General features: G+C 43.2%; 1 protein-coding gene across 1 annotated transcript in view; it reads right to left on the reverse strand.

The window, feature by feature from the left end:
- ABCB7 (ATP binding cassette subfamily B member 7) overlaps positions 1–13,735 on the reverse strand; it is a 37,077-nt gene extending 23,342 nt beyond the window's left edge. Inside the window, exons 1-3 of the mRNA XM_014955024.1 lie at positions 13,466–13,735; positions 4,910–4,987; positions 3,493–3,579 (exon numbers count right to left, since the gene is read on the reverse strand). Coding sequence (XP_014810510.1) covers positions 3,493–3,579; positions 4,910–4,987; positions 13,466–13,720 — 420 coding nt within the window. The 5' untranslated portion in view covers positions 13,721–13,735. The remainder of the gene's footprint in view (positions 1–3,492; positions 3,580–4,909; positions 4,988–13,465) is intronic.
- Between the last annotated feature and the right edge of the window lie 4,409 nt (positions 13,736–18,144).

The following is an 18,144-nucleotide window of genomic DNA, read 5'->3' on the forward strand; positions in this document are numbered from 1 at the left end:
TATATTGTGTGCTTTACATGCTCCCTCCTTGACTTTGAGGATAAAACAAATTAGAATAGAAATTCTCTGTTAAGGTCCAGTGTGAATGAGGAAGAAAGGAGAGTTCTGCTAAAAGGGAAGATCGCTGAGGCAACCAGGTAAGCCAATCCTATAAATATAAGCTTTTAAAAGCACCAGAAAATTCATCTCAGTGTTTCTAGTCAGAGCTTCAAAGGAAACCAAAGGGGAAGAGATATTGCATTTTGTCAACAATTGCAAATGGACTGGAGCATTACACAGTATAAGCACATTTCAAACGACTTTTAAAAAAAGGGATATATGGAAGATTTGTAAGTGAAGAGAGGATGCAAAACTGTTCCTGTTGTGTCCTACCCATTGAGGAGACGGAGGTACCCGCTGCGCAATATACACGAATATTTCCATTTGAGCCAAGGATAAGCATAAATAGCAGTTCAAACACTTGGAAAGTATCTTTGATCACCACTTACAGGTTAAAAGGAAGTTAAAAAAAAATGGTATCACATTAACACAAAAGATAGGAGTGCAACCAGAGCAGTTCTAATTATCCATTGCTATTGGCTAGTCCAACGTCGCACAGAAAAGCTATTAAAAAGAAGGAAATACATTGGCTGCAAACAAGGAATCTATTTCCATTTCTTCATGGCTCTGAACGGCAACAGAAGTAAACCCGCTCAGGAAAAAAAAAAAACCTCAGGAAGCAGCCAGTCGTTTGCCAAAGGCCTTGCAAAGGAACAAGAAGAAATATCAAAGGAGATGCAAAATGCACACACATTACATCAAAGTTTACCATGAAATAAATGTTACTGTTGTACAGAAACATGAGTTGGAAATGGTTTAAGTATGCAAGTGGCAACATTAAGAATTAAAATGAGCAATCTGTTTAATGGACTCAGGCCCTTTTTTTGATTCTCTGTGGCATATAAAAAGGTTAAGAGATGCATTTATTTCACCTCCTTTTAAGTGGCAGTAATGTTTTAGATTTTCTTCCGTGGCTTATTTCTACAGGAATGGAAGGCAAAGTATTATGAATCTAATATAGCAGGGTGCAAAAAAGAAAAGCCTTTTCTCCTTTTTGAATGCAGCATGTTTTTAAAATACACTTCCAAATAGCAAAGACTTTTTGGTAAAGGAATGAGCACTGACCACCTTCCATGTTTGTTTTGCAGGGTTTCATCTCGGAAGAGTCAGATAAACCCACAAATTAAGAGGGATGAGAAAAAGCACGGCTGAGAACAGAACTTACTTTTCTTTTTCATAGCAGGAGGCATTTAGATTGTTTAAGACCATGATATGCAGCTTGCTGGGAGTGAAGCAGCAGGAGTTGTTTGGGAAGGGACAGGCTGTTCCCACCATTTGGACATGCCATTTTTCAGCTACATCAGTCCACACTAGATCACTATCTGATCCCACAGGGACTTAAAATCATAGAATGGGTTGGGTTGGAAGGGACCTTAAAGATCATCCAGTTCCAACCCCCCTGCCCTGGGCAGGGACACCTCCCACCAGACCAGGTTGCTCCAAGCCCCCTCCAACCTGCCCTTGAACCCCTCCAGGGATGGGGCAGCCACAGCTTCTCTGGGCAACCTGGGCCAGGCTCTCACCACCCTCACAGCAAAGAAGTTCTTCCTAATATCTAATCTAAATCCTAATATCTAATCTTATGGAGCAAAACACCAAGGCAAGGAAGGAGACAATTCTTTTTCCAGCTGCCTTATAGGCTTAAATAAAAGTCCAACTTGGGCCTGAATTTTCCTTCCAAACATTGGGAAAACAGTACTTAAGTCTTCTGTCGTCATAATATCTGTCCCTCCACAGAAGGCAAGCAATGACTTGCAAACTAAATAGCAACTGAGGGGAATGGTGGCAGGGGAAGGGTAATTATCAGGACCACATTGTGACTATCAGTCCTGCCATAAGGAAGTAATCCACATCTGCTTAGCAACATGTCAGGCACCACGGGTTTTATGCCCGTGTATTCCACGTGCACATACCAAACCAACTACACAGAATAACACGTACCAAAATAAAAAAAACATAAATCAAAGAACAGTAACTTTTTTGTTTCAGCATTCAGCACATTAGTTGCAAGTAAAATTTATTTTTGTAACAAAACAGTTGTGTAAAGCTTCTCTCATAGTTACTGTGAGATGCAGGTAACGTGCCCCTCACACTCTGTCTTTACCCTTAGTTCTGTGTCCCCTCAAGCTGCTATAAAAGGGACAATTTAAAATGTCAGTCCCAAGGTCAGTTTCCAGAACGAACAGGTTGGTTCGTCAAAAAAAAATTTGGAAGAGAGAAAAGTGTAAAAAAGCTGACATGTACATCACTTGCAGCTTGCCTAAAAGCACAACCCTAGGGAGAACAAGTTCTCATGTGGTAAACTGGGTACCAGTGCTTTGACACACGGAATGCAATTGTCTGTACACACAAGTGCAAGACCCGCACTTGTAGCATCTCATCTCCTTCCCTTCATTTTTGCTGAGAACCTCTTGGCTTTTGCACACAATGTTACTCTTTGCTTTTTCCACTCTTCAGACATTTCACCTCATCTACAGCTGGCTCTTACTGCTTTCTCCTGGATGATCCTTAACAGCTGATATTCGTATAATTAGACAAGAGCCTTAACCGACAATGGCCTGTATTAACCACATTATGGTCTTCACTAGTTTTAGGAAAATCCCACCCAAGTTAGAACAAGTTACAATCATCCCAGAAAATCATTCTGCAAACACACAAAGCATCAGAAGTAACTTGGCTCAGGAAGTGAGAAAAGGAAAGTTACATAAACTCAGGAGCATTGGTTTTGCAATTTTAATCATGCACAGTTTATATTGTGTTGTTTTAACCAAAAGCTTGCCTTGGTTTCTAACTGCAATCATTTGGTCTAATAAAAGATCCTGCTTCTCCTTCCATACCTATCCTAATTATTTAAACATATGCTTCCTGGGTATAAATACAGTCAAAATATATCAGCTGCATTAACATTAAATCCAAGTAAAAATACTCACAGCTTAATTGCTTCTCTCCCCCCACCCGCTTCAAGTGCAATTTTAGCAATTGATGCACTAATTTGTATCCAGCAGCTGATTTCTACTGTCCTGAATGTCAAGTCACAGGGAAATATCAGTCACAAACAAGAACAACAAACCAAGATCAATTACAACAGAACTTACTTTCCATGTAAAAGACCTAACGTAGCCAATTTCAAAGGACTGTGTGACACTAAGATTGTCTTTTTAATAAAACAACTGAAGTACTTCAACACAGTTATTACAAATATTTGGTGATTTAAGAGCTACTGAGCCTACACTGACAATTAAAGAGTATCTACTCCACTATGGTATTCATGGATCTACCAATACAGTTTCTCACAAATTGTGGCTTGGGGTCTTCAGCTATTTTTTTGAGGGGTGGGGAGAAGATGATCACATTTTTTATTTAAAAAGAAATACTAATGAAGTCATTTTTTACCCCTTCCTTCGGATCTGTGTGAAGCCCTCCACCCGCATGGCCATGCCAACACATTCTCTTTTCCATCAGTCGCCACCTCGGGAGGATCTGCATGAAAATGAAAAGTCAATTTGCAAGAGCCTCAGGAAACACACGTGTAAAAAGCCAACAGAAGGAAAAACTACTGCTCTGTTTTCCCTCCCTCATCCTCCAACTGTATCAGCTTGCTTTAATAAAAGGTATCACTTCTCTCTAAAAACCTTGCTTTGCTTAAGGAAACAGTAGTAAGAAAGGGAATATAAATCTAACAGTGTAGCAAAGAGCATGTTCCAAGTGGGCAGGAAGTAAAGAGAACAGAACCTTAAGTATTTCAGTTAAAAGGACCCACTCACAGCATGGACAGGTGCAGTTAGGAAAGAACCTGTTTTTTAAAAAACATACGCTCCCTCCTCTTTGCATGTGGCCAAGGTTCCCCACTAAATACGAAGAAAATGTCTCAATCCATTAATGCAAAGAGATGTACTAAAAAAAATCACTACCACTAGGTGTTTCTGCAAGTTCCATTTCAAAGTGTCTGACACAAATAATAAAAAAGAAGTTTTGTTTAAAATATTTGCTACTTGTTGACAATTTCTGGGTTCGAGCCATGTAAAAGCTGCTTCGGAATCTCATTTTGTGTACACGGTGTGACACCAGACCTAAGGATTTCCCAAATCAGAATTTCACTTTCCATATTTTAAAGAAAAACATCATAAAAACCAATTTAAGCAGATTCTATGCTTTGAAGTCCCATTGTCCCTCAAAAGATTTTAGCTGCTTAAGTCCATTCTAGGAGTTATAATAAAAAGAAACCCTGAAAAACGAGTCAAATAAATCTCCTGGCTTCATTCAAACAAAGTGTTACTTAGAAATGTGTCATAAGTGTTCCATGAAAAGAAAAAATGCATCTTCCTTATGTTCCATCAGTGCTAAGGCAAGCAGAGCTCCCAGGAATAAGAGCCTGACATCCTGGCAGTCAGAATGATGAGAATACATTTCCATGGTTTCTTGATATTCCACAATTTTGAATTTTGAAGAACTAAAGCATCACATACTGAAGGAAAACTCAAACTTTGTACACATTGGTATTTTCTATGCCTGAAAATGTAAATCTAAGTATCAACATGGAAAACCAACATTTTTAAGAGCTCTTTTTTTTTTAAGCTACTGTAGTATCATTAGTTTCTAGAGATTCAAAAAGGCTTCTAGAGGAGAGTGCAAATCTGGAGCTTTTAAGCAAAATTACCTCCTTTTCTCGAGGTAGAAACATAACCTTCTGCACTTTAAAACCACAAATAGTTAAATAAGAAAAAAACCCCAGCAAACTAAACTGGAAGATGCTCTAAGGACTTGAGTTTCCTCTGAGCTGCAGGTAGGAAGTAAAACAAATTATACCTACCTCTGAAGCCTCTAATAACGGCCTGGAATAATCTCCTCCCAGAAGGTGCCATGATCTTTGCTTGCAGATTGGTGGGATCTACAGAATAAAGAGAGGGAGAAAAATGTGAAAATGGAGTCAAGCAGAACATGAACTTCACATTCAGAGAATATTCATTGAGTTTATGTAAACAACCATGACATGAAAACAAGGCAGATGGTTTTGTTTTTTAACAACTGACCATAGAAAAAGAAAACTGGTGGGGAGCAGCTGTAAAATTAATTACATCGAACCATTAAAAATGCTCAGTGACAACAAACCTTTCCCTGCCCTGATTCCCCACTCCCATCAGACTTAGTTTCTTTTGTACCATGAAAGCCCAAAGTTTTCCCTTTCCTCCCATTTTAATTTTCTCCCAGGTTGTCTTCTGACTTCTTTCAAATACTCTTTTGTTCTGGTTTTCGTTATGAATTGTTATGATTATAGGTCCTGCCATTTCCAATTTCTCTTAGCTCAGCTCATGCCACGCTTGGCTCACAGACCACAAGACTAATCAAAGCTCCAGCTCTTGACTGAGAAGCACTAGGACCATTGGAAATTAGAGCATTGCTGGCTGCAAGTTTTAGGTAGGCAGGACACAAGATACCCAATATTCAAATATAATTGATGCATCTTTAATAGATACACTGCCAGCAACAACTCTATCATGCTTTACGTGTTACACTGAGGACAATTAATTTTCCATTCAAGTTTCAAAGGATCATTTCTTTTCCTAAGAGGGACCAGCTGGCAGTGCCTCCCCAGTGGCAAAACAGGGACCTCTCTTCTGGTATAGCAACGATGGTGCCGCATCATCTTTGACATATTCACTATTAAATCTTTTACTGCCCTGTTGCAATATTAACCATTCACCTCACACTATATAAAGATCACTCCCACCCAGCAAAGTAGCAAAAGAACGGCTTATCAGCCCAAGGCAAAGGACAAATGTCAAAAAGGGGGAAAAAAATGAACTTGCATCATAAAAAGGGTATTTTTAACCTTGACAAACAGCAGGACTGTTCCATATTTTATACCTTGCCTTAAATATTCCTTTGCTTTTGTCTTAAGACACATTCCATAAGTTATAATATAGTCAGTCATTTTTAAGCAAATGAAGAAGTCACCATATGGGACCTCCTTATTTCAAACTTCTCCATTATATGACATTATATACAGGGAAAGGGTAAACATCAGAACGGTACATTTTGCACTTAGAGCTCACTGGCCTGGGTGATCTGCCCTGATGCTTCCAAGACCTCGAATAAATGAAGGAGCTGCATTTATAAAGCACTTAAGTGCAGATACACGAATAACTTGATAGTTTCATGTCAGCACACAGGATTCCATCTGAACTAAAATGCTCTCCATATGAACAGCAACAGTTTCATCACCAGAAAATGTAACGGAAAAAGAGAAGGTCTTCAAAACACCCCAGCACATCCCAAGTTACTGCAAACTACTGTCATCCTTACAGAGGCACGGTTATTTTGGGTAACAGTTCCCACCAACATGCAAGAGGAGGGGTCATCACCTCTCAGCAGTAACCACCACTGTGGCATCTGGGGAGAAGAATGCCAGGCACCAACAGAGGTTAGGGGTGGACCTGCTGGAAAGCAGTTCTGAGGAGAAGGATCTGGAGGTCCTAGGAGATAGTAAATTATCCATGAGCCAACAACATGCCCTTGTGGCCAAGGGGGGCAATGGGATCTGGGGCTGCATAGGGAAGAGTGTGGCCAGGAGGTGGAGGGAGGTCATTCTCCCCCTCTGCTCTGCACTGGGGAGGCCACAACTGGAATCCTGTGTCCAGTTCTGGGCTCCCCAGTTCAAGAGAGACAGGGAACTGCTGGAGAGAGTCCAGCGCAGGGCAACAAAGATGATGGAGGGATTGGAGGGATTCCCTTGTGAGGAAAGGCTGAGAGAGCCAGGACTCTAGCCTGGACAAGGCTGAGGGGAGACCTTATTTATGCTTATCAGTATCTAAGGGGTGGGTTGAGGGATGATGGAGCCAGACTCTTTTCAGTGGCTCCCAGTGACAGGACAAGGGGCAACGGGCACAAGCTGGAACATGGAAAGTTCCACTCCAATCTGAGGAAGAACTTCTTCAGAGGATGGCAGAGCCCTGGGACAGGCTGCCCAGGGAAGGTGTGGAGTCCCCTTCTCTGGAGATCTTCAAGCCCCACCTGGATGCAGCCCTGAGTGACGTGCTCTGGGCAACCCTGCTTTGACTGGTGGGGAGCAGCTGTAAAATTAATTACATCGAACCATTAAAAATGCTCAGTGACAACAAACCTTTCCCTGCCCTGATTCCCCACTCCCATCAGACTTAGTTTCTTTTGTACCATGAAAGCCCAAAGTTTTCCCTTTCCTCCCATTTTAATTTTCTCCCAGGTTGTCTTCTGACTTCTTTCAAATACTCTTTTGTTCTGGTTTTCGTTATGAATTGTTATGATTATAGGTCCTGCCATTTCCAATTTCTCTTAGCTCAGCTCATGCCACGCTTGGCTCACAGACCACAAGACTAATCAAAGCTCCAGCTCTTGACTGAGAAGCACTAGGACCATTGGAAATTAGAGCATTGCTGGCTGCAAGTTTTAGGTAGGCAGGACACAAGATACCCAATATTCAAATATAATTGATGCATCTTTAATAGATACACTGCCAGCAACAACTCTATCATGCTTTACGTGTTACACTGAGGACAATTAATTTTCCATTCAAGTTTCAAAGGATCATTTCTTTTCCTAAGAGGGACCAGCTGGCAGTGCCTCCCCAGTGGCAAAACAGGGACCTCTCTTCTGGTATAGCAACGATGGTGCCGCATCATCTTTGACATATTCACTATTAAATCTTTTACTGCCCTGTTGCAATATTAACCATTCACCTCACACTATATAAAGATCACTCCCACCCAGCAAAGTAGCAAAAGAACGGCTTATCAGCCCAAGGCAAAGGACAAATGTCAAAAAGGGGGAAAAAAATGAACTTGCATCATAAAAAGGGTATTTTTAACCTTGACAAACAGCAGGACTGTTCCATATTTTATACCTTGCCTTAAATATTCCTTTGCTTTTGTCTTAAGACACATTCCATAAGTTATAATATAGTCAGTCATTTTTAAGCAAATGAAGAAGTCACCATATGGGACCTCCTTATTTCAAACTTCTCCATTATATGACATTATATACAGGGAAAGGGTAAACATCAGAACGGTACATTTTGCACTTAGAGCTCACTGGCCTGGGTGATCTGCCCTGATGCTTCCAAGACCTCGAATAAATGAAGGAGCTGCATTTATAAAGCACTTAAGTGCAGATACACGAATAACTTGATAGTTTCATGTCAGCACACAGGATTCCATCTGAACTAAAATGCTCTCCATATGAACAGCAACAGTTTCATCACCAGAAAATGTAACGGAAAAAGAGAAGGTCTTCAAAACACCCCAGCACATCCCAAGTTACTGCAAACTACTGTCATCCTTACAGAGGCACGGTTATTTTGGGTAACAGTTCCCACCAACATGCAAGAGGAGGGGTCATCACCTCTCAGCAGTAACCACCACTGTGGCATCTGGGGAGAAGAATGCCAGGCACCAACAGAGGTTAGGGGTGGACCTGCTGGAAAGCAGTTCTGAGGAGAAGGATCTGGAGGTCCTAGGAGATAGTAAATTATCCATGAGCCAACAACATGCCCTTGTGGCCAAGGGGGGCAATGGGATCTGGGGCTGCATAGGGAAGAGTGTGGCCAGGAGGTGGAGGGAGGTCATTCTCCCCCTCTGCTCTGCACTGGGGAGGCCACAACTGGAATCCTGTGTCCAGTTCTGGGCTCCCCAGTTCAAGAGAGACAGGGAACTGCTGGAGAGAGTCCAGCGCAGGGCAACAAAGATGATGGAGGGATTGGAGGGATTCCCTTGTGAGGAAAGGCTGAGAGAGCCAGGACTCTAGCCTGGACAAGGCTGAGGGGAGACCTTATTTATGCTTATCAGTATCTAAGGGGTGGGTTGAGGGATGATGGAGCCAGACTCTTTTCAGTGGCTCCCAGTGACAGGACAAGGGGCAACGGGCACAAGCTGGAACATGGAAAGTTCCACTCCAATCTGAGGAAGAACTTCTTCAGAGGATGGCAGAGCCCTGGGACAGGCTGCCCAGGGAAGGTGTGGAGTCCCCTTCTCTGGAGATCTTCAAGCCCCACCTGGATGCAGCCCTGAGTGACGTGCTCTGGGCAACCCTGCTTTGGCAGGGGAGTTGGACTGGATGGTCTCTAGAGGTCCCTTCCAACTCCGACAATTCTGGAAGTCCCTGGAACCCAACACCAAATTAAGTGGTAGAACCCATACACAAGGCAATAGTGCTCTCCAGTTCAAAGGCAGCTACACCAATACAACCCCACCTGCTTCACCAGCCAGAGGCCGTTCAGAAGCATGGATTAAACTATGACAATTTAGAATTTTCAGCAGAGATATCATCCAGGGTGAGAGGCTTAATACCAACAAGTCCCACATTCACACCAACAACTCTTTCCCAAGAGAGTTAAGACCACAAAGGAAAGGCAAACTCAAGCCTTATTGCAACAGATCCAAGTAGCAGGTTATTGCTTTAAAGGAGTAGGAGCAAGTCCAGCTTATTTGTGAACTTAAGAAATTATGCAGGGAGCTTCAATTCTGACATTTCCCACCTAACTTTTGAATGCCTGACTCTGCACCATTATGTTCTTTTAATGCATTTTTGGATATGATTCTCTACACTATAAAGGATGAAACAGATATCTACTACTGATTGCACATAAGTCACACTGCTGAAGTGTCCTGGCTGCTGGTAGTAGTTTGAATACAATAAATGCAAACAAACAACAGGGATTAAACACATTTGCACAAGGTCAAACCCACAGTTAGAAGCTTCTCTCTGGAGTATGTTACGTGCAGTTCCAGACGCACTGCACCAACCTAATGGAGATGGGGTTTTTAAACTAATCATAACAGAAAAGACAACTGAAGGCACGATTCAAATCCCACTGTTAATTCTGCTGAGTTTGCAAAGAAAGAAAAGAAAATATGAATAGGAAAGAGCAGAGGAAGATGAGAAAAAAAGGTGAGAATATTCTGGTATAAATATAGATTAATGGTCACCAACGTGAAGAATATGAAATTAACTGGAGGTATGATTAACAACAGCCAACGCACAATTGCTCTGTCCCACACCCAGAGCAAAAGAAACCAAGAAGGTTCACAAAAAGACACCTTAAGGAGTTTCCCCCACAACATCCTACTAATACACATTTGGCTTGGTTTGGTAAAACAAAAAAACCAAACCCCCAAATAAACACCAGCATAATTTTACAGAACAGATGAGGTTTCAGGTAAAAAAAAAAAAAATTAACAAAAATACCTGAAACTTCTCTTATAACCACTTCCAGAACAAGGGATATTATTAAATTTTGCAGAGAACACGCTCTTTATCACCCATCATGTGGCAGCTGGAAGCGCAAGATAATGCAAGGGTGGGGAAAAAAAGTATCTTCTGTTTTTTTACTGTTACACTTAAAATAATTTACAAAACTCTGCTTTTACAAAACAACTGCCAAAGTCCTCTCTTAACAAAACCCCTCACTGTATTTCCTGACTTATAAAGATTCCTAGTAAAATCATTATCCTTAGTTAAAGGCTGTTGGACCTTTCCAGTCAAATGCTATTTTTCTTCCGTTTAAGTTTTAGATCTAATATGATTTACCATTGCTTTATTTTGGATGTGGGAAAACTGTTCTTAAAAAAAAAACCAACATCCCAAGTTCCCTAGAAAAAAACACCTATACAGTCTTTGTTTAGTTACTTTGAAAAGTTCCTCAAGCCACATCCAACACATCCAGCCTGTCTGTTACCACTCAGCAGTAAATTCAAAACAGGAGCTTTCACACGATAAACCCTGTCGACTCCAACCAAAGAAGGGCGACCTGAGGGAGCTACATTTAAGGAAATACAATGGAGTCTGATCACAGTTCCTCAATATTTATGACACCTGTTTTTCTCCCTCCATAAATTTAGCTATTTTCCTCTCTAGGATACACATTATTACTCAGAAAAGCCAAGACTCTACTAAAAACTACTGAAAAATGTAAGTGTGAGGGAAGAAAGATGTGGATCTGTAATGCAAGAGCACCCAAACAACTCTACTATGTTTGAATCTCATAGTACTAAGTGCCACAGCAAATATATATATTGTATTATAATGCAATTAAGCTTACAATTAATTATGAGCTTAAAAATAGCTTACAATCAAGGTGCACCCTCATGAGAAGGCCCTTATTAGTTAGGAACACTTTGGGGAAGACACACCATTAAAACCAATTCTTCTTTTTTTTAATATCTAAAAAAGCCTTCAGAATAAGCCTATTTAAAATATTTACAGTCCTCATTAGTGCATAAACACAGCAAAATAATTAAAGAACTGAAACTAAAATGGGATGCACATACTTGCTCCCAGAAGGTTTTTTTAAATAGCAAATTACCTAATTTATAAAAATCAATGGCTAATCATTCTGAGATACAACCTGAAGTGCCTGGCCAACTTCTGACAGCCACTTTTTCTTAATTTTTCTTAACTAGCTGAAAAATGAGAAGAAGGAAAAGGAAACTGAAATCACAAAACAGTGCATTTTCCTCTGTCAGCCAATATAATTATATGTTAAAAAAAAATCATGTCAACTAGTCCTGAAATTTTGAAGGACATTATAACCCAAAACTCCAGAACACTAAATTTGAGCCTCCTGCTAGGTAACAACCAAATAAATTTGTACAACACACTCAGACAAACTGTGTTGCCTTATTTGTCATAAAGTGGCACAGAGCTTTTATTTAACAAAGTGTAAGATCTTGTTTGTGCATTTAATGAGTTCTAATTTTCATCCAAATAGAGCTTGAGGCAGAAGTGAAGTAAAAATCACCAGACTGTAAAGAAATGTATAACTGATCACTTTCTAAGACAGAAATGCCTTGAAACTAAAAGGCTAAAGAGCTGAACACGTGTATGTACCACAGACACAGCCTTAGCTTTCTAGTTCAGAAAATCTAGTGCAAATAAACCTTTAGCAACATGTGGTAATTAAAACTTAGCAGCAAGGACTGGCATTTCTCACATGAAAATAAAAGCATTTGAAAGGAAAAACAGGGTTACAATTAGCAGTTCTACACATCACCACGATAACACTATTGTTTATGCGCTAACATCTGAAATAAGTTTCCAGGAACGCCAGATAACACTGAGCACCCAGATATAATTTAACGTATCTAAATACACACGGAAAATATTTAGTCTGCACTAGGTTCAACTCTCAGCTTCTCGTCTTGCACAGGTTTCAAAAGCAAACCCCCCCAAAATTTACTGCTTCAGTCCCGCTCATCTCATCTACCAAGTAACTGGAACTTGACAGAATGACAGAATTCTGCCTGTCAGGGACAACTGATCGAGGCAGGTGACAATGAAAAGCCAGTCATAAACACATAAACAGCAGTGCTCTGGGAAGAAAAAAACGGAAAAGAAAATAAAAGAGAGAAGGCAAGCTAATATTTTTGTTTGATTATAGCCCATCCGAGAGTCTTTGTAAAGTTCATTCACTCAATCTTTTGAGACACGCTTCCTTCGCTCACTTTGAAAAATGCATGTGAATTACTGAAAGCCAGACTCGTTCAGTTTGGGGGATGTACTCAATTCTTCACTTAGAACAAAAAAAAATTCACAGGAACGCGTCACAGCCTGCCGGCGCCGACACACAGAACCTCAGTTCCCATTTCCTCTCCCCACGTAACGGCAAAATTAGTTGACAGGGTAAGTTATTCTCCACAGGGATGTTTTTTAGCGCTTGCCCACGGAGGATGAAACGTTCGGACGCAGGGAACGGACACAGCGGTCACCTAAACGCCGCCGCACGGCAGGAACAGGCTCGGCCTGAAGTTGCCCGGGCCCAAACTTGCCCCGAGAGACCCCCAGCCACCACCAGGCCGCTCCCCCCACCCGCGGCACAGGGGCCACCAGGCCGTGGTGTCCCCACAGGGCGAGGGGCTCCCCGGGGCCGAGACGGCCCCCCCGGTCCCTCCACCGGGCCCCAAGCGCTGACAACCGAGCAAGGCAAGGCCGAAACCGGCCGCCCCGGAGGGGAGAGCCCCACGGGGCCCGGTGCCCCCTCCTCAGCCCCTGACCGACCGACCGACCGACCGACCGACCTCCCACGGCCGGCCCCCCCCACGCACCTGAGCGCTTCCCGAGGCCGCGCGGGACCGCGGCCGCCCGCTCCACGCGAGCCAGCCCTGACGCGGCACAGGGGCCACCAGGCCGTGGTGTCCCCACAGGGCGAGGGGCTCCCCGGGGCCGAGACGGCCCCCCCGGTCCCTCCACCGGGCCCCAAGCGCTGACAACCGAGCAAGGCAAGGCCGAAACCGGCCGCCCCGGAGGGGAGAGCCCCACGGGGCCCGGTGCCCCCTCCTCAGCCCCTGACCGACCGACCGACCGACCGACCGACCTCCCACGGCCGGCCCCCCCCACGCACCTGAGCGCTTCCCGAGGCCGCGCGGGACCGCGGCCGCCCGCTCCACGCGAGCCAGCCCTGAGCGCAGGCGGCGGCCGCCGGAGGCCGTAGCAGGGCGAGGGCCAGCAGCCGCCGCTTGCGGGAGGCGGCCGCCGCCAGGCTCCGCGGAGCCCCCAGCGGCGCCATCTTGGCAGGGCCGGCGAGCAGAGGATTGTGGGAGGGCGGCGGGGCGGGGTCCCGGTGCCGGCCGGAGGGGAAGGCGGGGCGCGTCGCCATGGCGGCGTTCTCCACAGGCGGCCGAGCCCCGGTGCGGCTGTCAGGCGAGAAGAAAGGCCCGAGCTGGCACACGTTCCCCCCGGGCAGGTCTCCGAGAGACCGCAGGGCAGCCGTCCCGGCGGCGGAGGGGACCGGCCGAGGCCCGCGGAGGTGTGAGGGGAAGGGGTGACTGAACATGGCGAGGCAGCTCCTCACACAGAGGGGCCCGCGGCCTCGGAGGGCTCCTTCGGCTGACACAGCTCGGGCACGGCTCCCTTGAGACCAGAGTAACGCAGCCATAGCACGTTTCCTACTTAAACACCAATTTAGGACGATAGAGATACGTCACAGACTACATTTTAAATGGCCTATTTACTCTCATCTGCTCGGCGTGCGGGGCCGTGAGGAAGCTGTAACTCCGTGTGGCGTTTTTAATCACATAAAGATTTGTTCAACGCTCCCAGAGCTTGACTCCTGATGATCTTGCCTTAAGGGGGGGCTGTAAGCTCGTTTTCAGACAGACAGACAGGAGGAGGAGGAGGAGGAGGAAGACGACAGCGGGCTCACAGCTGTAAGGAGGCAGGCCTTCTCCAGCCCGCGGTTGATAGCAGCTTTGCTCCTGCCCGGGATTCACTTTAAACGACAAGAGGTGACGTTTCTCTGTCATTAGTCTTAATTCTTCGTTATAATTGCATTTGGCAGTGCTCGGCCTGGACAGTGCCGCCCAGTGGCATCGTTCAGAGAGAGAAACAGAAATTCCGGGCTTATGGTTCCCCTACATCCAACTTCCTTCAGTATGTCCCTTTCAGCACAGCAGTTTGACCTGGCAAAATGGGGTAAGTGGGACTCTTTGTCCAGTGCTTCCACCATATCCACCTCTTTGGACATGCCGTGACACAGAATACGCTGCATGTGGATAAAAGAGCCCCAAATTGTGGTACCGCAGTCTTTAACACAGCTCTAATGCCTCTCTGATGGAGATAGACAAAATCACTCAACACACGTGCTGTTAAACCTCACAATACCATTCTGAGGACAGCTGTATTACTACAGTCTTGTCTTCATTAAATAGGGAGAGAAGAGCAGGTTCCATACGCCTGGACCCTGCATCAGTGACAGAAGCGGTTACAAACTTCCACTAAGCCCCTAAAAATTGAAGATGGAAAACATGCATTTCATCATTCAGTCCATACTCTCTTTAGTACAGACTAGTGCTAATTTTTTGTCTAATACGGCTTGAAAGTTCTGAAGGAACAGCATAAGAAATCAATATATTCCTCTCATGAAATGCAAAGAGGAATTAGTTTAGTGTTCTGATGGAATACTGAAAATGTTCTGTCATTCATCTAACACCAAAAAAACACAGCAGCAGACTGGTAGAGAGAAGGCAATTAATTTTGAGAAAGGGATTAAAAGTGCTAAATGCTAGCAGCTTGGTTTACAAGTAACTAAGGGGTGACTATACCCCATGCTGTAAACATTTCAGAAGGGTGAGAAGTTATTAATGATGATGGAAGGAAGGAGTGCTGGAAGTGCTGGGATCAAATTAAATGCAGGAAAGCTAAAGATAAATATCTAGCAAATGTTAGTCATAATGGAAATGTGATAGTTGGTATCCCCATGCTTAGGATATTTAGAATTAAAATGGTTAAGACAAGAGAATATTACCTGCACTGAAAAATCTGGCATTACATTCTATGTATATATTCTCAATATCAAATGGCTATGTGGTATTTGATGGGAAATTTTATAATTAATAATTTTAATATTCCCCTCTCATGGAATAATTTTAATATTCCATTCCATGGGATGGAACTGAAATCACCTTTAGAATTTCCATTTTCTGCGCTAATGCCTATCATTTTTTTTTCTACTCTTTTAAGGCTAATAAGGTACTTAATAAATTTGATATTAATACTTTCCCTGCAAATTTTGCCTCTACATGCTGTTCTTTCGTTAATAACCCTCCAATGCTGCTGGTTTTATTTCCTCCCCCTACTATTTCAGTCTTTTTTTCCAGTTCTGATCTTCTCTTTTTTTGATCCACTTTATTTACATGACACCAGATGATTTATACCTGTACAAGGCACTGCACAAACTCCAAGAGCAACATGGGCAGAAAAAGAAGCCACATACCTGGAGGGGTCAGAAACACAACCACCCCTTCTCTCAAAGTGACCCGACCAGGAGACCAAAGCTCACACTATAGACACAGAAAGCAAACAGATGAGTTTTATAAACTTACACTGCGTAAAGTAGCTTGCCATAAAAAATAAAATAAAATGTTTCTCTGCAGATTTAGTGTAGAAGCAGGGGATCTCCTTGGAGACAGACAGAAATCAGTGCACGCTCCGGAGCTGTCAGGGAGAAAAGTTTCTAGAAGCAGCTCAGCAAAAGAAATATAAGCCCCGGCACAGGGAGGTGAAATAACACCTTATTTAGAGTTTATTAAAGGTTTTGAGTTCTTTCTCATTAAAGGTGTTTAATATGATTATTACATTGTAATGAACTTCACTTATAGTGACAAGTACTTATTTCTTCCAGCTGTAAAAAAAGCAGAGTACAATTTCCTAAAGACTATTTATAGAACTGAGATTTATAATTATTAAACATTCCTGTAAAGTGGAAAGAATCAACACTGAATGCCAGACAATCAGTACGCCAAGGGGAGACTGAAACCTGTATTTCCTGTGGTGATGCTGACAATTCCCTTATGGCAGGCATCGGGCTAAATGAAAGTGCCCCCAGAGCTGTGGAAATCAAAATGAATTCAGGAGTCAGGCTAGAGATAAAGAAAAGTGACAATATTCCATCATCATTTAGAATGGACAGTATTGGAAAGGTGTGAACACAAGGAAGGGAATGTTTCACCAAAGTATATGAAGAAAGAGGAAAAATTAACGGGAAGAAATGAACGCAAAGAAATTAAAAATGTGAAAACAGGACAAGGTTGGGGGGGATAGAACCCCCCCACTCAGAGACACAGAATTAGTTTTGGCAAGTAGAATATGTGCTGAAAGGCACAGGACTGGTTTTGAGATAGGGACTCTTGTACTGAGTTTCTACCGAGTGTTTCTGGAACAACACCCATCAGGGCAAAGAGAAGGTCTGGGTGAAATAGCAGCCCTGTTTCTCCAGCTCCTCTTAGCACACTGCAAAGGGGATGCAAAGAGACAGGAGCGCTGAGGGAGTCTTTCTGCAACCAGTGGACATACTGGGAAGTCTATTTTTACTCTCCTGGTGCAGACGGGCAAAAAAGGTCAGAGTCCAAGCACTTTTCATTCATTGTGGAATGAAAACAGGGATGGTAAAGAGAACTCAAAAATCCTTCAGTCTATTAGATCTGGACAATGGATTGGGTTTCCTAAAGAGACAGAAAGTGACCTAGAGCTGTCCGTAAAACCCGAGTCATTTACCATTCCGAGAGTACATTGAATCCCCAAGGAACATGATTTAAATCAGAGATGGTGTTAACCTTTAGAGCTGCCTTTCCAGGTGTTCCAGGAGCCGACAGCATTTTTCATGTTGAGAATAAAAGGATTGATAGTTATTAAGTTCTGTATTTATAGTGTAAAAGATCTCTAAGCATTTACCAAGTTGCAAGCCAAATCCCATGGACCTTCCTTAAGGCCTCGCTGGAGTGTCCCAAGTAAGGACCTTCTGTTTTGGTTTTCAGTCCTCATGAAAGATGTTCCAGCGCAGGTGGAAAGGGGTGTGTTTGTAACAGCAGTGGGTTTTTTCTTGACCTCCTTAGCCCGATTGTCATGGTATGTACGTGACCATCCAGTGTCCCACCACAGCCCAACATCTGCTGGGAGCCCTTTGCCAGCTGGAGCAGGTCTCGGTCGTGGTTAAGTTTGCTTCATTTCTCAGACTTTCTTGTGATAGTAAGGGATAGAAAAATCATTTTTGATTTAAACGTGCTGAGATGGCGGTGAGGACGGTGGCAACGCGCATAGCAGATGGCTCTTAATTTGATGAATATGGCTTGTGCTACCTTTTCAGGGTTGTTGCCAGCATCTTAGCTTGCCGAGGTCGCAGGGGCTTCATTTCCAAGGAAATAAAGGCAGAGTCCATTTACTAAAACCACAATGGAACATAAAATAACAACAGACTGACAGAGAGCTGAGTGGATTTCATCAAAGAGGTAAGGATCTATTTAAAAGGAAATGCTTTTTACAGAAAATGAAATACTTCTATGATCTTGATCAACTATTTCACCTCAATTTTCATTGTAACATACTGCACCTGTGCAGCACAAACGTACGCTGTCTTCACTCCTGTATCATGTCAGTGTATTTCCTATGTGTGACAATATATACAAAATAATGCAGAGCCCTCAACGCCTCCATCTGCTCACAAAATTTTCAAACCAAAGAATTTTTTCAGCCACTGTGCTCAAGCTTTGCAGGAGCAAAATTAGAAAGTGAATGTCCAAAACTTGG

This window comes from Calidris pugnax, unplaced genomic scaffold (assembly GCF_001431845.1).
Source record: "Calidris pugnax isolate Ruff unplaced genomic scaffold, ASM143184v1 scaffold38, whole genome shotgun sequence".
Classification (NCBI taxonomy): domain Eukaryota; kingdom Metazoa; phylum Chordata; class Aves; order Charadriiformes; family Scolopacidae; genus Calidris; species Calidris pugnax.